This window comes from Cervus canadensis, chromosome 14, assembly GCF_019320065.1.
Source record: "Cervus canadensis isolate Bull #8, Minnesota chromosome 14, ASM1932006v1, whole genome shotgun sequence".
In the NCBI taxonomy this organism is placed as follows: Eukaryota; Metazoa; Chordata; class Mammalia; order Artiodactyla; family Cervidae; genus Cervus; species Cervus canadensis.
In genome coordinates this window covers 2616628-2642680 of record NC_057399.1, presented here as the reverse complement: position 1 = coordinate 2642680, position 26053 = coordinate 2616628, and the positions used below count along the sequence as shown (strand labels likewise).

The 26053-nt window shown below is 41.0% G+C and overlaps 1 protein-coding gene across 7 annotated transcripts in view; it reads right to left on the bottom strand.

Moving 5' to 3' along the window:
• MSRA (methionine sulfoxide reductase A) overlaps positions 1-26053 on the bottom strand; it is a 374360-nt gene that overhangs the window by 187967 nt on the left and 160340 nt on the right. For all 7 annotated transcript variants that reach the window (XM_043486559.1, XM_043486558.1, XM_043486557.1 and 4 more), the window contains one exon: positions 6890-7009. In XM_043486559.1, the coding sequence (XP_043342494.1) occupies positions 6890-7009 (120 nt within the window). The remainder of the gene's footprint in view (positions 1-6889; positions 7010-26053) is intronic.

Genomic DNA, 26053 nt, shown 5'->3' with positions numbered 1-26053 from the left:
TAACAAGTGTGCGATCTGTGTGCGTATGCATGTGTGTGTTTGTGTATGTGTGTGTGTCTAAAACCAGGGTCAGCACAACTCTTTAAATGTGAAAGATCAAGCTTTCATCTGACTACAGAGAAAGAATTCTGGCAGACAGGTACTAGCATTTTTCAACTCTGTTTCACATACAATGATACAGAGTACCTAGTACAAAGTCTTGCATATACAGTACATTCCCAATCAATGGTGAGTTTAATTCATAAAAGAAAGCCGACACGAAATTGAGGCTCCTCCTGGCTGTGCCCTGCCAGGCTTTTATGGGTTCTCCAGTGCCAGGCATATACTCAGCAGTTAAGGAACACCATGTGAATGAATGAATCCTTGGAAATCATTTTAGGAACAGCATGATGGCCACTAAGACTTTTCAGGACATCTCTTAGAGACAGATCTGACAAATGAGCAACAGTAGCCTAACAGTGGCTCTAAGCAATGCTACCCTGCATCCAAACTGAGACTGGGTTCTTGGTGCAGGAGCTGGTGGTGGCCAGCTCTCGGAGGACTCAGAATTCAGGCTTAAAATATCTGGCAAGTGCTATGGAGAACAGTGTGGAGATTTCTTAAAAAACTGGAAATAGAACTGCCATATGACCCAGCAATACCACTTCTGGGCATACACACCGAGGAAACCAGATCTGAGAGAGACACGTACACCCCAGTGTTCATCGCAGCACTGTTTAGAATAGCCAGGACATGGAAGCAACCTAGATGCCCAACAGCAGACGAATGGATAAGGAAGCTGTGGTACATATACACCATGGAATATTACTCAGCCATTAAAAAGAATTCATTTGAATCAGTTCTAATGAGATGGATGAAACTGGAGCCCATTATACAGAGTGAAGTAAGCCAGAAAGATAAAGACCATTACAGTATACTAACACATATATGTGGAATCTAGAAAGATGGTAATGATAACCCTATATGCAAAACAGAAAGAGAGACACAGATGTACAGAACAGACTTTTGGACTCTGTGGGAGAAGACAAGGGTGAGATGTTTCGAAAGAACAGCATCGAAACATGTATGTTATCTATGGTGAAACAGATCACCAGCCCAGATTGGATGCATGAAACAAGTGCTCGGGCCTGGTGCACTGGGAAGACCCAGAGGGATCGGGTGGAGAGGGAGGTGGGAGGGGGGATCGGGATGGGGAATACATGTAAATCCATGGCTGATTCATGTCAATGTATGACAAAAACCACTACAATATTGTAAAGTAATTAGCCTCCAAATAATAAAAATAAATGGAAAAAAAAAAAGGAAAAAAAAATCTGGCAAGGACTTCCCTGGTGGTCCAGCGGCTAAGACTCTACACTTCCAATTCTGGGGAGCCGGGTTTGATCCCCAGTCAGGGAACTAAACTCCCACGTGCCACAACTAAAGATCCTGAGGGGCACAACTAAGACCTGGTGCAGCTAAATAAAGACAAATAAAATAAATAAATATAGATTAAAAAAAAAAACCACCTGGCAGATGCAAGTTTCTCAGTCTCTTGAGTTCCAGTGCTAATTGATGAATCTGAGAAAGGGAAGCTTAAGTGCCTATTACAGGAGGGTGGTCACTCTTAAAACAGGTTTAAATGAAATGATGGACACATGTGAGAGACAGGGGATCTGTAAGGAAATGCAAAGAGGGAACCACAGCCTTTGGAAAATCATGGCAACCAGGCTCCTGACTCTCAGCTTCGAAGGCCAAATTCCATTTCTACACTGAATTTAACAAGGTTAATCCAATATGGAGAGAATGACCTGTGTAGACTAAACTCATAATAGACTGATACATACATCTCAGGATAGCATCTTATTGAATTGGAAATGAGTGTTAGAACTATCTGGCTGGCCTTGTCTCCTTGCTCTTTCTTCCTATAAATAACCTCAACAGGAGGACAAAAGATGAGAAGTTTCTATAGAGTGTTGATCAGAACAAGCGGAGTTAGTGATAGAGCTTAAAAGTGTCATGGCGTCAGGCTCTGGGAGCCTGTCCAGCAGCCAAACCTTATAGAGCAACCTATGTGGGGTGGGAGGCAGCAGGACCTCCCCTTTCCCAGGCTGGCCATCAGGTTACTCAGAGGTTCTGAAAACCCAGAAGCCAAGCTCTCTTCTAAGAGACTGCCTATCTCAGCTCTGATGCGTTACAGGTTACACTTCATTCCTAAAAGGCAACTTTGCAAAATGCCCGAGGAACTGTATTCCGCAAGGATCTTCTACGTGTGTCAGGCTTTATATGCACACACATCACCCAACATGTAATAGACCCACTGGGGAGTCATTAATGAATGTCCCCATGGGGACCACCTCCTCTCCTGGCTCTTACTAGAAGTCACAGGTCTTTTCCACGTGCCTAGGCACAATTCCAGTTCAGGTTTCTGAATTGCTGGGCCATCAAAAGCCACACAGAAACCCACCAGTCAGACATAAATATACAGCCTGTCTGGGTACATACTTGCTTTCACACTCACGTGCATACCCACTAGCAAGCGGGGTTGACCAACTTCATAAAGTGGTTCTGGTTGCATGGTTTGTGATCACTGATCTGTTCAACAAGACAATACTCATGGAAGCTCGGACACAAGCTCTGACTCCTGGAAACACCTCCCAGGTGATCGCTCACGGCAGCAGGGAATGGAAGCTAACTCTGTGGGTTTTGAGAACCCCTTCCTGAGTGTGAGCCCTGTAATTCTGGAATCTGCCCCAAGAAATCTAATGGCACCTCAGACTCAGGTGTCCTGCTCTGTGAGGGAAGGAGGTTGGCACACAATCCAGGTCCTTAGGCTTCTTCTCTGGGAAGGAAAGAAGAAAGGGAGGGAGGGAGGAAGGAAGGAATACCTTTAAAAAGACTCCTGGTTGTGACCAATGTCTTACAAGCCTAACTGCAAACACAAGAGTAAGCATTTGACATAAATGCAAATACCAGAGCACAGACTAGTATTTCTCTCACATGAAACCTAAGCAATGATTATACATCTTATCAGAGCCTGAGTTTTTCTCTCCTGCAAGGCAGACCCATCCAGGGCTGACTTGTTCAACAAAGCTTTGAGCACCCCAGGCCCCAGCGGGGAGGCCCAACCAGTACAACCTGTTTTCTGTTTCCCCCATCCCTCTCCTTGGTCAAAAACCTTTAATTAGCTGGTTACCATAATTACTCTAGCTGGGGACCTTGCTTGTTTTCCTTCCCTGCTATTCCCACAGATCTGTAGGCTCCATCACTTCTGGGCCAGACAGACCTTTCCATCACAGCCTCTCTAGGCCTTTTTGTTTTTCTCTTTCATGATCAGAACAACAACAACAACAAAAAGCCTGGGGAGAGAAATCATCTCTCCTTCTGTGTCTGGAAAAGACCCTGTAACTATCTTTTTCCAATCAGGAACAAGTTTCCATGACAACCATGCTTCCAGATGCCACCACTAACTTAGCAGGTAGTGTTCACATCAAATAGAGAGTTCTTTATAACCTCCGTGATTTCTGTATTTCACCATTGCTACAGGCCTCTAACGTGCCAGATGTCGGCATGAACTATATCTTAAAAGGGATTTTTTTCCTTTTTCCTTGCAAACATCAGAAAGACCCAAAAGACTGCTTGCTATTTTCCTTACAGTAATCATGAAAAAGCATACCAAAAGGCTCAACAATATACATGAAAGAAAACGTGGGGAGGAGGGAAGCATGAATAGGTGAATGGAGAATGGCTGGGCCATGATGACAGCTGGGTGACTTACACCACGGTCAATGGCATAAGTTTTGAGCTGAGAGCTAAAGGTCGGGAGATATGACCCTGGCTAAGTCACTTATTTTCTCTGAGCCTCAACACTCCCTTTGTAAAAAATAGAAACTGAGACCCTTCATGGGGCTGTTTGAAAGACTGGATGGAAAAAAAAGCAAAGATGAAAAAAGCACTTGTGCACTGTTTGGCCAGTGGCTCAGGGGTAAAGAACCTGCCTGCCATGCAGGAGACTCAGGAGATATGGGTTCAATCCCATATCGGGGGGTCGGGAAGATCCCCTGGCGGAGGAAATGGCAGCCCACTCCAATATTCTTGCCTGGGAAATCCCATGGACAGAGGAGCCTGGAGGGCTACAGTCCATGGGGTCACAAAGAGTTGGACATGACTGAGCACAAGCTACTTAATGGTGTCTGGCACACAGAGGAATCAACAAAGGGCAATTATCATGTTGTTCTTATGGTGAAGAACTTAATCGGAGAGAGTCTGAGCAAACAGCAACCACAATATTCTAACTGATGATTAACATTTTGCTGGTAGAGAGTAACAATATAAGCAGTAGATATCTCGATGTTATCTTAGCAACCTTTTCTCTTAAGCTATTAAGTTGTGTCTGCAATTATAGGAAGGAATATATTCATTTCCATTCCTAAGACTTAAGAGGATACACCTGGGCAATCTCCAGGGTTCATCTGAATCTCTCTATTTATAGTTCTGCATAAGCTGTTTCATTTTGAAACAGAAGCAAAGGGAAAAAAAGGATTAACCATTAACATATTTGTCTGATATTCCATATTCTCAACATCAATCAGAATATTTCACTTCTTCTCCAGAAGGAAGAAAAATAAGAATAGGAATATTTTGATGATATTTTCACTGTTGCACAGTTAAAATCTCACTTCAAAACCAGAATTCATATTGTAGCAAACAAATCAACATGCTCATTATTGAGCAAATTCCTACACTCCAGTTCCTCCCTGCCTCATCCTCCGTGCCCTTAAAGAGCTGAGAGGGCCCTCCACAGATAATACCAATGTGAACCTTTATTTTATTTTTTTCTTTTTCTTTTTTTTTTTTTTTTATTCCTGGTTCCTCCACATCTGACGATTCAACCAACCTTAGATCGTGTAGTAGTATTTATTATTGAAAAATATCCGAATATTATTGAAAAATACCCGAAGTGAACCTTTATTTTTAAACCATGAAACTATTTACATATTTTTAAAAATCCTACTTCTGTCAATGTGATGGACTATATGCTAGATAAACTCTATTAAGAACTGTTTAAGATAATAAATAAAATATATTTTTTAAATGTGTTTTACAGTATAGATGCACCTCAAAAAATTCAAAACAGAACTATTATACAATTCAATGACCTCTCTTCTGGGTACATATACAAAGATAGAGAAATCCATGTCTTAAAGAGACACTTGGGTTCCCATACTCACTGCAGCATTATTCGAAATGGCCAAGGTATAGAAACAATCTTAAGTATTTGTCAGTGAAGGGAAAAAGAAGACGTGGCACATACACAATGGAACACAATTCAGCCTAAAAATGAAGAAAATCCTGCCATGTGCAATAACATGGATGAACCTGCAGGACATTATGCTAAGCAAAATAAGCTAGACACAGAAAAAACAAATAGTGTACTATTTCACTTAGAAGTGGGATCTAAAAACACTGAACTCACAGAAGCAGAGTAGAATGGTGGCCACCAGGGAAATGGGGAGATGTTGGTCAAAGGATACAAACTTTCCTTTATGTAAAATGAATTAGTTCTAGAGATACAGTGTACAGTGTGGTGACTGTACTTAACACGGTATTATACACTTGGAATCGTCTAAGAGAGTGGATCAAAGGTGTTCTCATCACACATAAAAAAAGTTTGTGAGGAGATGGGTATGTTAATTAGCTTGATTATTAGAATAACTTCACTATGCATACCAAAGTATCACGCCTTACATCTTACATCTTATATCTACATCTTAAATATATACCATTTTTATTTTAAAAATGAAAAATAAAAGTTTAAAAATAGAAAAATAGTACGTTTTAAATGCTCCTGGAGCTGGCAGAAAGGTAAAAAAAAAACTTCGAAGGCCAGAAACAATAAAACAAAACAAATTCCAGAAAGATAATATGGTAATTGAGATAGAATATGTCATGGAAGCAACTGCCTATCCAGGTCAGCAAATATTTTTCTGTAAAGGGCCAGATCATAAGCATATTAGGTTTCACAGGCCATACAGTCTCAGAGGCATCCACTCAACTCTGAGACTGTGGCATGAAAACATTCACAGATAACATAAACAAAGAGCAAATGACTGGGTTTTACAAAAATTTTACTTATATAAACAGACAGCAGACAGAATTTAGCCTGCAAGCCACAGTTTACCAGTCCCTCATTATAGCCTGATTTTTAGTGTTTTTCCCTCAAGAAAGAAGTCTGGTAGATGACATACTTGTCGCAGGTGATAGAATGATGGGGTAATGGTCCCAAATTTCTTCACATCTCCCTGTAAACACACAGACTCCAGGCTAGACCATGTGACCTGCTGTGGTCAATGGGACCGTAGTAAGTGTGACACAGAAACGTGGAAAGTACTAGCAGAATGGTGCTTGTTCTCTCTCACCGCTCCTCATCTCTGCATCCACCATCACGTGAATTTACCCAGGCCAGTGTGCTGAAGACATACTCATCATCCTCAGTACCCTGGGCAAGAAAAGGTGACGGCAGCAGCAATTGCCAGATATATGATGAAGCCACTGATGACCAATTAGCCCCCAAGGAACCCAACAGGCGACGGCAGTCCCATGAACGAACCCAGATGAAGTCAGCAGAAGGACCATCCAGCTGAACTTAGTCTAAATTGCTGACCCACAGAATCACAAGGTAACAAATGATCATTTTAGAGATTACGTTTCAGGGTGATTTTTCTGCAAGAAAAGCTACATGGCACATTCTGTAGGAAGTCTATTGTTTTCTAAAAACATAAAGTGAAAGGTCAGCAAGTATATTTATAGAAATGGGCAAGACAAAACTGAAAAAACACCCAAAAAATTTATTTCCATTTTGAAGATCCTGTCACTTGCCAGCAAAGATAAGTCCAGAAAGTCTTCCTACCTGAGCAGACTTCTTTATAAGTAGGATTGGGAGTATAGCCTCCTGCATAACCAACTTGAGTTGAATATACACCTTTCAGGTTCCAGAATTTCCTTTCAGCTCCCCAGAAACAGCCCATTCCTAAGAAAAACAGGATACTGGTTAGTCCTTTATAAAAACAAGGCAGTCGTTGCAAATCAGGCGCCCTGTCACACTAGGAAAAAGTTCTTCTTGTAATCTGGTAACCAAACATGAGTAAGATTTTATCTTTTAAAGAAGCAGAGCTTTTAACATCTGAAAAGAATTTTATTTAAGGTTATTTTCACAGAATGTCTCTTTGCTTTCTTATTGTTGTTCAGTCATTAAGTTATGTATGACTCTTTTCGATCCCACGCACTGCAGCACACCAGGCTCCTCTGTCCTCCCCAAGTCTGTTCAAATTCATGTCCACTGAGTCAGTGATACTTTCTAATCATCTCATCCTCTTGCTTTAGTAGTGTAAAAATTTTTAAAAACCTCAAATTTTAATAGCCTGTAAAGTTACACCTTTTGAAATAATATAGCAAGAGGATAACTGCATTTGATGAATGATTTCCACTCTCAGTTCATTATGGACTTGTCAAAACATAATAAGTTGTAGCAACAGTAGAAATTTATTTAATGATAAGTATCCTGGTCAGGCTTTCTTTAAAAATCCTAACAAAGGAAGGTAACACTAAATTACTGATTTAAATGGGAAGACATCCCCCAGATCAAAACAGATTGACACAGTATTTGATTAACAATTTCACATATGTGTTCAGTTTGAAAATTTTTTTTAATTCATTAGAAAATTTGGCAATGGCATCCCACTCCAGTACTCTTGCCTGGAAAATCCCATGGACGGAGGAGCCTGGTAGGCTGCAGTCCTTGGGGTCGCTGAGAGTCGGACACGACTGAGCAACTTCACTTTCACTTTTCACTTTCATGCATTGGAGGAGGAAATGGCAACCCACTCCAGTGTTCTTGCCTGGAGAATCCCAGGGACGCTGGAGCCTGGTGGGCTGCCGTCTATGGGGTCGCACAGAGTCGGACATGACTGAAGTGACTTAGCAGCAGAAAATTTCATGTGATAAATCACTGCTCACCAAAAAGAACATTTTTCTGAGTTCAATTACTGAATATGATAAATAAAGAAAGAGACAGAGGAAGACAGGGAAAGAGACTAACAAATAAAGGCACAAAAGTGGTTTTCCACTCAGCTAGCACACATGTGCTCACACCAGTGGTTAGGTATTAGATTCCTTTGAATATATGATGAAAACTAAGACCTATCTCCCAAGAATGCACATGCTTACACTCATCTAAAATGTTGTATTACATTTCCTTGTCTCCAGATAAAGAACCTTCCTTTTTCTACCATAAATTTCTAAACTTCCACAACTATTCTGTGGTCAATTTCTAGATGTAAACAAGATTACTGCCTTCCTCAAGTTTTATCTGGCTTTATTAAGTCATATATAATTAAAATACTGGGTAGAACAACAGTTATCAAATTAATATATGCCTCCTACTTTAACAATCACTAGATCTGTTAGATTTGATGACAGAGCTAAAAGAAAAATTAAAAGTTTAGTGAAATTCTTGACACTTGTTAATATTCTACTTTAAGAATTCAGAGCAACACCAACCAAAAACAAATGTGCGTGATGTTATACATTATACAGAAACACACTTGCTCAAATGTGATGGGAAACGTACTAACCAGAAATAGGCTAAGTTAAAAAATATGATAGAGCCAAATGATGAAATTTAATGTAGTAAAAAGTTACTGTTGTGGTAACAATGCAATATGGAAATATGTATATAATTGCATCATAATTAACCCAAAGCTAAATTTAAAAGGGGAAAAAGACAATTATAGGCATGTTCTTATTATAACTATGAAAAAATATTCATACCAAGATAGACTAGAAAGAAATACATAAAATCATAATCATGATTATATTACAGTGGTGAGAATATACAAACTTTTTTTATTTTTCAAGTTTTTATATAATAGGTTCACATTACTTTAAAAACACATACCTTTTAAAAAGGAAAGCAAACAATTCAAAGAAAAAATAAGCATCTGCATTGTTCGAGTTACACACCACTAAATATCATTTTGTTTTCACAAAAACAAAAGTGAATTGTTTGCTACTAGTGAATGTAACTGGGCTTCCTTGGTGGTTCAGACGGTAAAGAATCTGCCTATAATGCAGGAGTGACTATGACTAGGTATTTACTCCTAAAAATTGACCATCCTCAAGTCTCTGGAACAAGGATTCACTATTAATTTTATTTCATTGCATTCCTGAGATGAGGGGACTAAACTAGTCAGAGTTTTCTGAAGAAACAGAACAAACAGGATTTAAACAGATCTACAGAGAGAGATTTATTATGAGGAATTGGATCCTAATTTATGGAGGCAAGGAAGTCCCATGAGCTACAATCTGCAAGCTAGAGGCCCAGGAAAGGCAGTACCATAATCTTTGTCCAAACCTGTAAGTCTGAGAGTCAAGGAATCCAATGATGCGAATCCCAGTCTAAGTTTGAAAGCTGATAACCAGGAGCACTGATGTTTGAGGGCAAGAGGAGATGGGTATCCCAGCTCAGACAGAGTGAATTCACCCTCCATCTCCTATTTTGTTCTATGCAGCCCCTCAATGGACTGGACGATGCCCACTCACGCTGGTGAGGTTGATCTATTCCATGTAACGACTCAAACGCTAAGCTCTTGCAGAAGCCCTCATAGACACATCCAGAAATGACGCTTTACCGGTTTTCTGGGCATCCCATAGCCAGGCCAAGTTGACACATAAAATGATCCCTCACGGGAATGATGACAGGGAATCTCTGGAGAAGGACGGGTGAACAAAGGAGCTGGGCAGTATTACTGCACAGAAAAGGCCACAAAGCCAGCCAGGAGATTGGCAGTGTGCAAGCTGAAGGCACCTTCGCCTCTGAAGTTTGGTAGTCTGTGGGGGTCACTGGGTGAAATATTTCTGTATCTCACAGCGACTAACAGTGATGGTGCCAAAGAGCGCTGCACACACTTTAGTGTCCTCCACGCTCCACACCTTGCTGTTGTTCAGCCGCTAGGTCGTGTCCAGCTCTTTTGTGACCCCATGGACTATAGCCCTCCAGGCTCCATGGGGTTCTCCAGGCAAGAATACTGGAGTTGGTTGCCATTTCCTTCTCTAGGAAATCTTCCCAGGAGAGGGATCGAACCCATGTCTCCTTGCAGGCGGGTTCTTTACCGCTGAGCCACGAGGGAAGCCCACACACGGTATATAACGGGCTATTTTAGCAGCCAGCTTACCCTGGTCACTGTCTACAGTCTTCTTGTCTATGGCCCCAGAGTCTAAATCTCCTGCATCTTCACTACATCCTCATGACACAGATTTATAAAACTTAAAATGCCCAAACAAGAGGAGCCAAGATGGTGGAGGAGTAGGACGGGGAGACCACTTTCTCTCCTACAAATTCATCAAAAGAATAACTGAACGCAGAGCAAACTTCACAAAACAACTTCTGATCGCTAGCTGAGGTCATCAGGCGCCCAGAAAAAAATGCCCAAACAAAAATTTACTGAAGGTAGAGAAATATTTATCTCCCCCCTTTCCGTTTATTGGGGATCAAGAAAAGAACTCTGATAGCAAGGAGAATGAACTAGCTCCACCTGGGCAAAGGTCTCCAAGAGGGGTGTGGCTGAAATAATGTCTCAGGGTATATAACCAATGTTGATATTTCTATAAAGGTATTTAACTTAGGATAGAGGTGACTGTAAGAATAAAACTCCTTGAAGCAATCAGATGTTTTATCTAACGGCTTCCAGTATAACCTAAGCATTCTTTTATTTGCCTGAGTATGTATGTGTTTAAACAAAGAAAGGTTGATTTACGGCAGAATGTCTCGGAATTTGTGGGTCTAGTAAGCAACATGAATATCATCTAAAATATGTTTTACTTACAATATTTTATATTTTAATCTTTTATTATAAATAAACCAGATACAGAAAAACCACATGCAACAAATGCATAACTCAGTGCATTATTATACTCGAACAGTCTAGTAACCACCACTCAGGCAAGATTTAGAACTTTGCCATCCACCCCAGGAAACCCTTACATCACACCTAAGTCACAACTCTCTTTCTTCCCCCAAAGCTAGCTATTGTCTGAATTTTATAGTATTTACTTACTGATGCTTCTTTTATCATTTTATCATTCAAGGTATCCACCCTGATACTACAGTTTGGTCCTGCTCATTTTAAAAATCTGATTATGTCTTTAAAATTTTTTCAGTGGACAGGCTCCCACTCCATTCTAATCCTTTAATTTATCCATTGAAGAAAACACGAGCCGCTTGACCTGCAGAATTTCCCACAGTGTAGATTTTGCCAATTGCGTTCTCCTGGTGCAATTCAACCTGTTCCTCTATCCTCAACATTTCCTGCAAATTTCCTGCTGGATCCAGAGGTGTGATCCACACTCAGATTTCATCCTTTGGCAAAACTACGGGTGGTACTATGGTATATTTTTAACTTTTTAAAAGTTTTTCCAGCTTTATTGGTATATAATTGACATATGACATGTAAGTTTACTGTATAGAATGTCATCACATACTTGACACACAAACATACTGTGAAATAATTAAAACAGTAAGGTCAGTTACACATTTATCACCTCACACAATTCCAATTTTTTGTAGTGAGAATATTTAAAACCTACTCTCTTAGTAACTTTCAATTATAAAGTATAGTATTATTAGCTATAGTCACCATGGGGAATATTAGATCCCCAGAATTTACTCATCACTAGAAGTTTGTACTCCCACACAAACTCTGGAAACCACAATTGTACTCTTTGTTCTGATGAACTTGGCTCTTTCTTTAGATTCCAATGTAAGTGAAATTATACAGTATTTGTCTTTCCCTGTATGACTTATTTCATTTAGGATAACGCCTGAAAGGTCTAGCGTGTTGTCACAAATGGCAGAATTCCTGCTTTTCATGGCTTTTTATGGTTTTTATAATTACTATTATAATCATAATAATTATTCCATTATGTTTGTGTATATATTTAACACACACATCAGTAACACACCGTTTTATCCATTAACCTGTTGATAACCATTTAGGTTGTTTCCATCTCCTGGCTATCATGGATAATACTGAAATGAACACAGGAGTAGAGATATCTCTTTAAGACAGTGACTTCATTTTCTTCAGATATATAACTCAGAAGTGGACTAGTTGATTATACGGTAGTTCTATTTCTAATTTCTGAGGAACTTCCACACTGCTTTCCAAAATGGCTGTACCAACTTATACTCCCACCAACAGGGCCCCAGGGTTCCCTTTTCTCCATATCTGTGGCATCAGTTGTAACGTCTCCTCTTTCATTTATAGTTTCGTTTATTTGAACCCGCTCTCCTCTATTCTTGGTTAGTCTAGCTAAAAGTTTGTCAATTTTGTTTTCACTTTCAAGAAACCAACTCTTTGTTTCAATTATTCTTTTCTGTTGTCTTTCTACTCTTGATTTCATTTACTTCTGCTCTGATCTTTATTATTGCCTTCCTTCTGATAACTTTGGTCTTAGATTATTCTTTTTCTAAATCCTTAAAGTATAAAGGAAGGCTGTTTACTTGAGATCTTTCTTTTCCTTCAATGTGGACACTCATCACTATAAACGTCCCTCTTGGAACTGCATCCTTCTACATGGATAACCAAGTATCCAAAATAAATTATTATTTATTAAATAATCTATTATTTCCTCATTTATCTCTAATGTCATCTCTATCCTATGTCATTTTGAGTGATCTTGTTCTGAGCTATATATTATGTTCCATTCATTTGTCTATTTCTGTACCAATAACACACTGGTCTTCATTCATGTATTCAACAAATGTTTATTCATTGCCCACCAGGTGCCAAGAAGTACTCTAGGCACTTGGAATACATGAGTGAATGAAACAAAGATCCTAACTTTTACAGTGCTTATACTCTAGTGGCAAAAGACAGATAATATACAGCATAAATAATAAATAAGCATGTGATATAGCAAGTTAGAAGTAAGGAGCTATTTAAAAAAAGAAAAGAAAAGCAGAACAGGGTCAGACGGATCAGGAGTGCTGGGGAAGATGCAATGTTAAACAAGGTTTTGGGGTGGACCTCAAAGACGTAGTAACGGCAACAAAGACTTGAATGCAGTGAAGAGGTCACCCACTCCGTTTTCTGGGGCATGGGATGTTCTTGGAATAGAAGAGCATCACCACAAAGCCACTAAGAACAGCCTGCAATGTCTGAAGTGGCAGGAGAGAAGCCAGGATGACGGCGGAGTTGGCAGAAGCAGTAAGCTATAAAGCAGTAAGCTGGATCACACAGGGTCTTGGGGGCTACTGTAAGGACTTTGGACTTTACTCTGAAAGAAATGGTTAACCATGGCTAAGTTTTGTGCAGGAGAGGGAAATTACCTAACTCATGTTTTACAAGGTTCACTCTGGCTCTTCTCTGCTGAGAACAGGCGGGAGTGGACCGAGCAGAGAAGCAGGGAATGGTTAGGAAACTATTGCTGTAATCCAAGTGACAGATAATGGTGGTTTACACCAGAGAGCAGACACATGTCATGATCAGATTTGGGATACATTTTGTAGAACCAAAAGGATTTCCTGACAGCAGGGTTTGAGAGAAACAGAGAGGCAAGGATGATTCTAAGAGTATTGGTTTGAGTAGAGAACAGTGTGGGTGGGGCAGGTTTGTAGGGAAAGATCAGGGGTTGCAATCACCTGAATTTTAATGAGGCATAATAATTTGGTAGAGCAAGTCTTATCTCACACGTCTTCAAAATTTCCTTTGCTGTTCTTGACTCTGTCTGTCAACAAACATAATACAGCTGTCCTTTATTCAGGTCTTCTTGGATGTCCTTTAATACCATCTTACTGTTTTCTCCATAAAGGTCTTATATATTTTTATTACATATAGTTCTGTGTATCTTATGATTTGTGTCACTGCTATAAACTTTCGATTATGCTTTTTTATTGGTTAGAGCTGGGAGATATAAAACCCACTGATCTTAGTTTGCTTTCCACACACTCGGAAAACTTAGAGAATTCTCTTCCTAGTTCTAATGGTTTTACGCCATGTTCTCTTTGATTATCTATATAGTATTTCATACAAATGACAATTTTGTAACTCCCTGTCCAATCATTATTTTCCTTCTTTTATCTCATCCTATTGCATTGGCTAGGACCTTCCACACAAGGCTGAATAATGCGGGTGATAGTAAAGAGCCTTGTTTCATCCTAATGTTAGTGAGAATGCTCCAATAAGGATGAGGTTTGCTACAGGTTTTCGGCAGATATCCTTTTTCAGGTTAGGAATGTTTCCTTCCATTCTGAGTTGTAAAGAGCTTTATGCCATGAATAAGTTTTGAGTTTTAACAATGCTTGCATCCTTTTGAGATGATCATAGAGATTCCAAATCTTTTAATCTCTGAAGGTAATATATCACATGTATAAGTTTTTCTGAACCATCCTTCAATAAACCTTAACTATTCATAATGTATTTTAATATGAAGGAAACACTTTTACTAATATTTTACTTCAGCGTTTTCATTTATGTTTGTAAGAAAGATAGGTCATAATTTTATTTCCTTGTACTACCTTGTCCACAATTAGAATCAAGGTTATACTGGCCTCATAAAATGGATTGCTAACACTTCTTTCTTTTTTCTCCTATTTAACACTGCATTAGAAAAATGTATTTGGTCCTTGGAGCTATAATAAACCTTTCTGAACCACCTAGACCTTCTGTCTTTGGAGAGGAGAGGGGAGGCATTAGGAAAAACTTTAATTGTTTCACTGCTATGAGTTTATTCAAGTGGTCCTATTTCTATTTCTGTTTTTAGACATTTTCATCACAGAAAAAAATATGGCTTTCAGTGATTCCTCCCTTTCTTTTTTAGTTTTCTACATCTGCTCTTTCTTTACAATTATCTTTTTATACAGTTTACTTTTAGTCTGTTCCTTTCCTAGTTTCTTGATATGAATACTTAGGTTGTTTATTTTCAAGGGTTCTTGTTTTCTGATAAACGTCTTTAAAGCTGTACATTTTCCTCTGAGTTTTGCTTTAGATGCATCCCGCATACTTAAATATGTGGTACTTTCCTCGTCACTCTTTTCTAGATATTTTATAATTTCCAAGTTATTTCCTTCTAACTCAGGATTACTTAAGGGTATAAAATTTAGCTTTCAAACATATGGCCTGTTTTTTACACTGTCTTCATTTTTGGCATTGCACTTAGAGAACATGGTCTTTATTGAGTTCTTTTGAAATCTGTTGAGACAGGTGAACCTTGGAGTCTTGGAGCATAAGAGGTGTCATTTACAGAATATAACAAAATGACTCTTTAAAGAATATTTTATCTTTGGGACTTTCCTGATGGTCCAGTGGTAAAGAATTCACCTGCCGATGCAGGGACACGGGTTCAATCCCTGGTCTGGGGAGATCCCACATGCCGTGGAGCAACTACGCCTGTGCATTGCAGCTGCTGAGCCTGAGGGCCACAACTGGAGTCCAAGCACCGCAACAGAAAATCCCACACGCCGTAACTAAGCCCTGATGCAGCCAAATAAATAAATAGAAATTATATCTCTTAAAAAAATGTACATGTGTAGTGACCCATGTTTCTTTCACATTTTATCCAAATGCTCCCTCTCTTCCAGCTCTTTTCCCTACTGTTAGACATTACTCAGAACAGAGCCATGTTCCCAGTCCTTTCCAGGGCTGCCTCCAGGAGCAGGATCTCAGAAAGTCAGCCAGGACAGCAAGAGCGACACGGCCATCCCACTCCTGAGATCACAGGCTCCCCCTCTTCCGCAGCTGCTTTACGGTTTGACAGCTCACGCTCACAGGTCACTTTGCCTGTTTTAACTTGCTGTAAGGTCCACATTTACACTTGCCTTTTTATGCCTTTAAAGCAGCCTTTTTCTATACAGTTCAAACCACGTATCATCTATTTGGGAATAGCTCTGAACCCATAGGTCTAACCCCTGACCACCCAGCTAAGAAAGCTTTAGAAAGATGCATTTCCAACTCCCTGCCGTGTTATCTCCACCTGGAAGGCCCCCTGACATCTTGAATTCAAAACATCTAATACTTAATTGACCAACCAAGCCAGCGTCTTGTTTCGATGTCTCTGCTTTAACGACACTGGCATTTTCCTAGACCCTTAACAGGAAATCTGGGAGTCGCCGCTATCCTTCCCTTCCCTTGTCCCAGCCTCAGCAGCTTCCCGGTGTCCAGCCCCTCACTGTCACCCCTTTGCCGCCACCATCCTAGTTCCGACCAGCTGCTGCTGCTTCAGCTGTCCTCCTACCTCGCTTTGCTCCCTCATCCCACCTACCGCTTGCAAGTGCATTTCCGTCACAGACACTTTCCAATTTGTCCTTTGTCTTCTTTAGAATCATGAGTAGGTAACATGTAAGAATCTTGGGACTTGCCAGATGGTGCAGTGGAACAGAATCTGCCTGCAATGCAGGAGCCACAGGAGACTCAGGATCAATCCTTGGATTGGGAAGATCCTGATAGCTTACGGTCAACGGTGTCGGATTCGTGATCTCCAAAGAAGATTTAACTTCGGGACCAGGGACCAGGCTTGATCACTCAAGAGCTTTTGTATAGCAGAGTTTTATTAAAGTGTAAAAAGGGACAGAGAAAATTTCTGACATCGACGTCAGAAGCGGGGCAGGAGAGTGCCCCCCTGCTAGTTTTAGCAAGCTGTTTTCTGTCTGTTAGAAAGTTACTAATCAGATAAGGGACACCCCTCAAAGCTGAGGGAGTTTCACCAGGCCCCTCTCCCACAAAGTGCATTTTTGAGATAGGATGGCCCGAGGTGTGTCATCCCCCAGCCATAAAACAATTGATATCAATACTGGTTTGTTGAGCTATTATCAGCCAAAAGTTAGTCTTAGGTGGAACCATTTTGAAGAAAGGCAAATTCCAAAGCAAATACATAGTTTCATTAACGCAGCTTAAAAAAAAAAGACATTTCCAGAAGAAAAATGCATTGGTTAGCTCAAGGTTTGAGAAAAGTTAAGTTCAGGTGGAACCAGGTGTCATCATAGCAACACAGAATTTTAAGAGACACTTGCAGCCTATTTCCTCCCTTTGGAGACCCCTGGCCTTCCTGCCTGTTAATCTCGGAATCCCCTGAAGGAGGGCATGGCAGCCCGCTCCAGTATTCTTGCCTAGAGAATCCCATGGACAGAGGAGCCTGGCCAGCTACAGTCCTCGAGGTCACAAAGAGTTGGATTCAACTGAGAGACTGAACACACACACACACACATCATATTAAATAACTCAGTAAGATGCTTTACTTATCACAACTTTTACTTGAAAACTATACAATTTTAACACACCTTCTGCTAGAAAAGAAACCATACAGCAATCAGAATCTGATTGATATTATCAGCGTTTGGTGACAGTTAATTACCTTCTGCCCACGTCATTCCTAACACTGCTTTAAATTTATTAAGTAGTCTTTGCAGTCTCTCCCCAAATTTAAAACATGTCCATATAGACACATACGTCACACTGTGCAGCTGTTCCATGATGAACGCAGCTCCTAGGTCTTTATACATGTTGCTCTGTTTCACCCTCTACCCTGGGAATAGCCTCTGAAGAGCAGTAGATCTTTATTCACGAAGAGGATTCAAGAATGAGAATTCCAAGGTTGTAAGGGACCTGATCTCTCACGTAGCTTAAAGGCCTTGCTAGTATTTTTTTTTTTTTTTTTGATGCAGACTATTTTTAAAGTCTTTATTGAATTTGTTACAATACTGCTTCTGTTTTATGTTGTGGGTTTTTTTTAGCCCCAAGGCATGTGGGATCTTAGCTCTCTGACCAGGGATAGAACCTGAAACCCCTGCATTGGAAAGCGAAGTCTTAACCACTGGACCACCAGGGAAGTCCCAAGACCCTGCTATTAATATTTATCAAAACATTCCTCAGCAAAATGGCAAACAGTTGAACTGCCATTAACCTTGAAGCAGTCCAGTCCAACCCTGCAGATCTAACGACATTTAGGAAGCTCTTTCCTCCACTGAGCCAAAACCCTAGAGTGCTCCCTCTTTCGCTCTGATCCTCTCCTGTGAGGTCATACAGGACAAATTTAGCCCCTCTCCCTCAGGACAACTTTTCAACCCTTTGGCCATCTGAAGGCTCTGGTAACTCCATGAACCTCCTCTTGTAGCTGATTACAAGCATCCCCATCTGCTCCTCATTACACATATTTCCGAATCTGCTCACAGGAGCTTTCCTCAGAGTGTGAACAGTGTGTCTGGGCCCCTTCAAGGACAGTGGAGCCTCAGCCACTCCCCAGGAATGGGCTGATGAGGCAGTGCTGCCCTGGACAGGATGACCTGGCCATGCCAGCACTGGAAAGCCTACAGGCTTCACCAAACCAGCTCATCGGAAGCATCATGGTCCTCCCAGCTGCTTGAAAGCAAGTGGTTGCTAGCTGGATTAGAGGAAAATCAGTGAGGGATGGACAGCAGCACCTCAATTCAGGAGAAGCAGGCTCTTGTAGCAAATTCAAGTATTGTAACAAATCCAAGCATTGTAACAAACTCAAATGCACAAGGCTGAAGACCAAGCCAGGTTAGAATCGGAGGTCTATTTTATCAGGGCCTGACAAATATGTTCAACAGCTCGCCTGGGGCAAAGAAAAGAAAGCCTTAAGGAAAAAAAAAAAAAGCATTCAGTTTTCCTAGGAAGCATCCTTTAGTATTTCTCTGTTTCCTAGATATGTCTGTCATGGGCCCTGCCTTCTCTAGGCACTTGCAATTCTGTTTTCCCTTCTACAGTGGGTGAGAGATTGATGGAATTTCAGTGAACAAATGAACACGACATTTGCCAGTGGGTGCTGATTAACACAGCAGAAGGCCTTCAGTTCTAGCTGAATCCTAAGAGAAAATGTAGGACATGTGGAGGCGGAAAAGAAATTCCAGATGAAAGAATTTTCCTGAAAGGCTGCCCAGATAATCTGCAACCACAAAGTACAATGGGACCCTCTTTTTATCTTTCCTGAGAAACAGAAAAACATTAACGGGAGGCTGAGGTCAGCCTGGATCATTCCACTTCATCAAGAAGGAATGGTATGGTACAGCTGGGAGGACAGTTGGGGAAAATCATATCTATGGTTCTTGTTGCTCTTAAGATAAAGCACAATTTCCTTAATCCAGCTAACTGGGTGGGTAGTGATGCCAGCTAACCACAATGAGGATAAGTTTAGCAGAAGAAAGAAATTATTATCTGTTGAGTGCCTACTGTGACCCTTGTGACCCTATAAAATGCACAGTCTATACCATTGAGACCTGCCTTGTGAGAAATTTATCATTATTTTCATTTAATAAATGATGATTCCAGGATACAGACTGTAATGATTTCCTAGTGAGAAATAGAGCTAGGATCTGAACCCAGGTCTGAGTCCATCTCAACACACTGTCACCATGGAACCAGAGAGGGAGGAACAATGCCTTCTAAAAGGAGTTAAGAGTGTAAAGTGGGAACACGGGTGGCCTTTGAGAAAAACAGATCTTCCCCATTGTATATTCATCTATGTTTATTAACCTTTGTTGTTGTTGTTCCATCACTAAGTCTTTATGACCACGAAAAACTTTATTCCTTGGTCCTGATTTGAACCTTGCATTTGACCCTCCAGTTTTGGCATTTATCTTGACTACCTCCCAATAATATTTCATCAAATTTAGGCTATTACTTCCTCAAAAATGTATTTCTGCCCCAGTATCTCTCTCTGGGCTCCTTCTGACACTCCAATTACACATACATTAGACCAACTGACATGGTCTCATAATCACCAAGGCTCTCTTCATTTTGTAAAATTATTTTCTCTCTCTGTCCCTTTGTGTAGATAATTTCTATGGACTTCTCTTAAAGTTTACTGATCACTTCTAATGTAAAGTCCAATCTCCTGTTAAGATAATCCAGTAATAGCTCTTTAAGTTTCAGATGTTGTGTTTTTCATTCCTAGAAATTCTATTTCATTTTTTATAGTTTACATTTCTCTGTTGATATTACTCTATTACCCCACTCTGCCCATCTTTTTCCTGTAAATTGCTTCATGTATTTATAGTATCTATTCTAGGTCCTTATCTGCTAATTTAAACATCGGACTCATCTCTGGGTCTGTTTCTATTGACTTTTTTCCTTTAACTACTAATCTCTTTTGTTTGTTTCTACTACTCCTTCCTTATGGAATGTTTCCCATTGACTTACAGGTACTCTAGCCGCCCTTAGACTCTGCCCCTTCAGCCTAGTAGGAAACACTTTCTATTTGCCTGCTTGCTCTTACTCTTTTAAATAAGCAACTGTGAACTTTTGGAAGTGCCCTCAGGGAAAAGTTGGTTCAGTGTGGTGCTTACCACCTTTGTTTCCCTTATTTCAAGAACTGTGTTCCCTCCAGGTTCTGCCCAGAGCCATATTTGGATGCTCTTCAGTGGCTCAGATGGTAAAGAATCTGCCTGCAATGCAGGAAACCTGGGTTCAATTCCTGAGTCAGGAAGATCCCCTTAAGAAGGGCATGGCTACCCACTCCAGTATTCTTGCCCGGAAAATTCCATGGACAGGGGAGCCCAGCAGGCTACAGTCCATAGGGTCACAAAGAGTTGGACACGACTGAACCACTAGCACACACACATAATGGTTTTACAATATTGTGTTACTTACTGTTGTATGACAACATGAATCAGCAATACACATACACATATGTATATATATACCCTCTTGGACCTCCCTCCCGCCCACCTCCCATCCTACCCTTCTAGGTCATCACAGAGTACTGGCTAAGCTCCCTGTGCTATATTTTCTTGCCCTTAAAAAAAACAAACAAACAAACAAAAAACTGTTGCATTGGGCATAAGAAATTTCATTCATAGGAATTACTTTACTTTTATTTACTTTACTTATACACAGCATTACTCCAAAAGAAGAATTTAAGACAACTTACCAAAAAGCATATTAAATGGTAAATAATAAAAATGAAATGAGACAAAAAATGAGTCAGTAAATAGCTCCCCTTCTTGAATTTCAAAACGTTTGGCAGTGAGAACCACAGACAGTGTTACCTACTCTGTCTGTGAAAACTGGAAAGCAGAGCAAATGCACTCTGATAAACATGTCTCCCGTTACCTCCAACACAGTCACATACTAAGCCAAAAACATGAAAAGGAGCTCCAGGTGAGAGAGCCCAGCTGTTAGTCTGTGCAGTGGGCAGCATTCCTGGGAAGGCTTTGTCACTTCTTGGATCCTCATACATTTTCATCATTTTGATATTCTGAAAGCATGTCACCTCTAGAAGCAAGCCGGCCCCGAGACCCCAGGCCCTCTCTGGAGTTGATTTTACACCCTGGGCTGTGGAAGTTCAGGACTGGGACATGCCCGGGAGCATCTGGTCACAAGATCTGGGGCAAGAACTGGAGAGAAGATGGTGGGCCCTCAGATCCAGTTTTTCTGGAGACATAACCTTCTGCCACCTGACCACGTGCCTGTTACTTTGTTTTACCCAAATCTGTTGAGGCAATCTGTCTACTGTGATTATATTTTCAAATGTTTGACCAAATGGTTACAAATTTTAATAAGTTGATTAAATGCCCAAGTGAAAATGGTCATTCAGTCCAATTAAAGAGGTTTCCATCACTTGTTAAATCACTTTTGACTTAAGCAACTATACTTATACATGCTTCTGACTCATGAATATACATTTAATCCATGTTCAGATACATGGAGCAAAACAGTAAACATAGGGATAAAAATGAAGTTGCTTTCCTAATCAACTGGAGGTCTAGGTAACCAAATTATTGATAAAGAGAAGTTTCTTTTTTTAGAAATATTCTAGGCCATAAATTTAAAAGAAAAAAGAAAGAAATATCGTAGGCCATAAATAAAGGGAAATGCAAGAATTTAAATACCACCATCTTGCAGCTTCTAATAATGTAACAGATCAAGACAATGATCATTAGGGGGTGCTGACTTCACCAAGAGAGAGAACCAGATATTCAACGCCTGCTGGATGGTTTCACACCCCACCTATGGATTCTGATCAGTCTTCTAATTTCTGATTTGCAGAAAATACAGAGGCTTTACAAACATGTTCATGCAATCCAGGCTGAAGGAGATAGTACCAGAATAAATGATCTAGAGTTTTAAACAAATAAATTATAAGGAAAAATAGAAGGGTGGATTTATAGACTAAAAGAGACTAAATCAATTACAGTATATGGACTCTATTTGGATCTTGATTCTAAGGGATGGTTTGAAGAAACATTTATGAGACAAGAGTAGAAATACGCACTCATGGGATATTTGATGATATTATGGAACTATTTTTTGAGGTATGATAATGGCAGTGCTCTTGCCTGGAAAATCCCATGGATGGAGGAGCCTGGTAGGCTACAGTCCATGGGGTTGCAAAGAGTCGGACACGACTGAGCAACTTCACTACACTAATGGCATTGTGGTATGTTTTCTTAAAATCCACTCTTAAAAAGAGATACGTGCCTAACTGTTCCTGGATGAAATGATATGATACCTGAGATCTGCTGCAAAATTACCTGGGGTGGAGAAGAGAGAGTGAATAGGAACAGAGATGAAGCACATTAGCCCTGAGTGATAACTGCTGAAGCTGAGTTAGTGAGGCTTCACTATGTTAGTCTACTTTTACACATGGTTGAGATTTTTCATAATAAAGAATGAAAACTTGAATATTTTTTAAAACTCCACTGAAAGAAATAATAGTGCTCAAGCTCAGTCACTCAGTCGGGTCCGACTCTTTGTGACCTCATGGACTGTAGCCCGCCAGGCTCCTCTGTCCATGGGATTCTCCAGGCAAGAATACTGGAGTGGGTCGCCATTCCCTGCTCCAGGGGATCTTCCCCACCCAGGCATCAAATCCAGGTCTCCTGCACTGCAGGCGGATTCTTGACCATCTGAGCTATCGGGGAAGCCCATCACCTAACTCCAAAGATGTCTGTGAATTCTGAATTCTTCATGGACTTCTCTGCAACTTTTGGCGGGAGGGTGTGCTTACTTTCTCGTTCTTACAAGCGTTCCACGTGGTTGGGGTTGATGGATACACAATCTCCAGACCAGTCAAGGGTTACTTTATCAGACACTATTTGACCCACTGCTTCCTATCAAGGATGAAGTTGCTTTCTCTGGACACAGAAATCCCCACCCACCTCAAGCTGCCATGCTCTCACCCTCCCCACCCCAGGACGGGCGTCTCTGATACCACATCTGTGCCTCCTGGACCAGGACCAGGACAATCCTGGGCCGTGCCACACACAACAAAAGGAATTTTCATCATGGGACTTTGAAAAGTCTCTCCCCGCCTTGCCCTTGTTATTAGACCCTTCCACACTCAAAAAGGAAATGAAAGCTCAGATCATTACACATATGCAAAAGATGCATAAAATAAAATGTGTCTTAAAGCATGTCTCCACATGACCAGCTACATGTCCCTTAAAGGTGCTTCAGATTACCCTGCGGGGAAGGCCTATTTTGGCTTCCCCAAGTGCCTCCTCACTTCAGAAGTTCGCACCAGTGAGCAGCCTGCTGTTCTAACCGTCTTGTGAATTTAGATTGTTTAGTTAATTATAAACACATTTCAAAGTCATTCTTTCTGGCCTTTTTCTTGGAATGAGTGACTGCCGCTCCGCAGCTCACAGAATGGTCTTCCATAGTTTTCAGTCAAGGTTCAGGGAGAAATATGCCACACCGGGATTTGATTATTTACCAACATAATGTTGGATCCTGGCCAATGAGACACCAATATATTTTTCCTTTGAAGTCTGACATATTGCCTGCTGCTTTCAATGCTGTGTTCTTGGCCAGGAGACAAAATAACTGTGGCTGTTTCAAAAATCACCCCTGATTCAAGTCGGGGTGGGGAGGGGGGTGCAGATATCTTATGATTGGTTCATCTTACAAACAATGAGCTCTTCCTCTACAGAAGGTGTGTCCCCCGGGGTGGGGCATGTCTATGGGCCTCTGACAGCCACTGGCCCCTGCTCTGGGATCAGGCCTCCCACACAGCTAGTTGGGAAAGAGTTTAGCAAATTCTTGGCTCTGTGGCTAGAAACAGAGAACTGTAACAAGATCACAGTACATTCACATGATGTCTTGGGTTGTCCTTTGCTTCCTCTTGTTTAAAGAGACCAAAAGGCTATGACACAGAGAATAGGTTTTGTAGTAGTTTGAGTTCCCAGAGCTGTCTCTGCCAGGATCAGTGCAGTTCAGCTCAGTCGTATCCGACTCTTTGTGACCCCACAGACTGCAGCACGCCAGGCCTCCCTGTCCATCACCAACTCCCAGAGCTTGCTCAAACTCATGTCCATGGAGTCGGTGATGCCATCCAATCATCTCATCCTCTGTCATCCACTTCTCCTCTTTCCTTCAGTCCTTCCCAGCATCAGGGTTGTTTCAAATGAGTCAGTTCTTCGCATCAGGTGACCAACGTATTGGAGTTTCAGCTTCAACATCAGTCCTTCCAGGGAATATTCAGGACTGATCTCCTTTAAGATGGACTGGTTGGATCTCCTTGCAGTCCAAGGGACTCTCAAGAGTCTTCTCCAACACCACAGTTCAAAAGCATCAATTCTTCGGCACTCAGCTTTCTTTATAGTCCAACTCTTATATCCATACATGACCACTGGAAAAACCATAGCTTTGACTAGACGGACCTTTGTTGGCAAAGTTATGTCTCTGCTTTTTAATATGCTGTCTAGGTTGGAAGGACTGATGCTGAAGCTGAAACTCCAGTACTTTGGCCACCTCATGTGAAGAGTTGATTCATTAGAAAAGACCCTGATGCTGGGAGGGATTGGGGCAGGAGGAGAAGGGGACGACCAGAGGATGAGATGGCTGGATGGCATCACCGACTCAATGGGCGTGGGTTTGGGTAGACTCCAGGAGTTGGTGATGGACAGGAAGGCCTGGTGTGCTGTGATTCATGGGGTCGCCAAGAGTCGGACACGACTGAGCGACTGAACTGAACTGAGGTTGGTCACATCTTTTCTTCCAACGAACAAGTATCTTCTAATTTCATGGCTGCAGTCACCATCTGCAGTGACTTTGGAGCCCCCCAAAATAAAGTCTGTCACTGTTTCCACTGCTTCCCCATCTATTTGCCATGAACTGATGGGACCAGATGCCATGATCTTAGTTTTCTGCATGTTGATCTGCCAGGCTAGTGGGAGCCTAAAACCCACAATAACCTTATGAATTCACTGAGCTACTTCTGCTGTTGCTATTTGGGATCAATCATTTCCTGGCCACTACAGCCTCTCACTGCAGAATTTTTACCTCTCACCAAACTGCCTGGATGGGGGTTTCCAAATGACAGCATCAAAAATTTACAGTTAGAAGCAATTTTTTTCAAAATGGTTTAACACTCTGAAACAAAGACAATTCTCATTAATTGAGAAGAAAACCTCTTAAAAGTCATTTACTTCCACTTCCAGACTAGGTAGAATCGATTTCTCATTTGAATACCTCTACTGATGAAGAGCTCATCACCCTACCTCACTGGACAGTGTGTGTTAGTTGCTCAGTTATGTACAACTCTCTGCAACACCAGGGACTGTAGCCCACCAGGCTCCTCCGTCCACAGGATTCTCCAAGCAAGAATGCTGGAGTGGGTTGCCACGTCCTCCTCCAGGAGATCTTCCTGACCCAGGGATCAAACCCGCATCCCCTGTGTCTCCAGCATTGCAGGCAGATTCCTTATCCACTGGGCCACCAGGGAAGCCCCATTGGACAGTACTAGTACATGATTAGAACTGCAAAGGTATGATCAGATAATTCCCCATCTCTTACTTAAGTGCTATGAGCCAGGTATAAATATGAATTAACTATTAATTTCAGGTCAGTCAAAAGAATATAACAACAGCCAGGTATAAATATGAACTAACATTTCAAGTCATTTAGAAAGAATATAACAATAGCCAGGTATACTGAGTAAAATCTTAGAAGTTAATGTAACTCCTGGTATTGATGCTATATGGTACATAAGGTAAGGCTACTGCATTGGAATCTTTCATTTCTTTATTTCCTTTTATATCTCTAAGTTTATTACTTTTCAA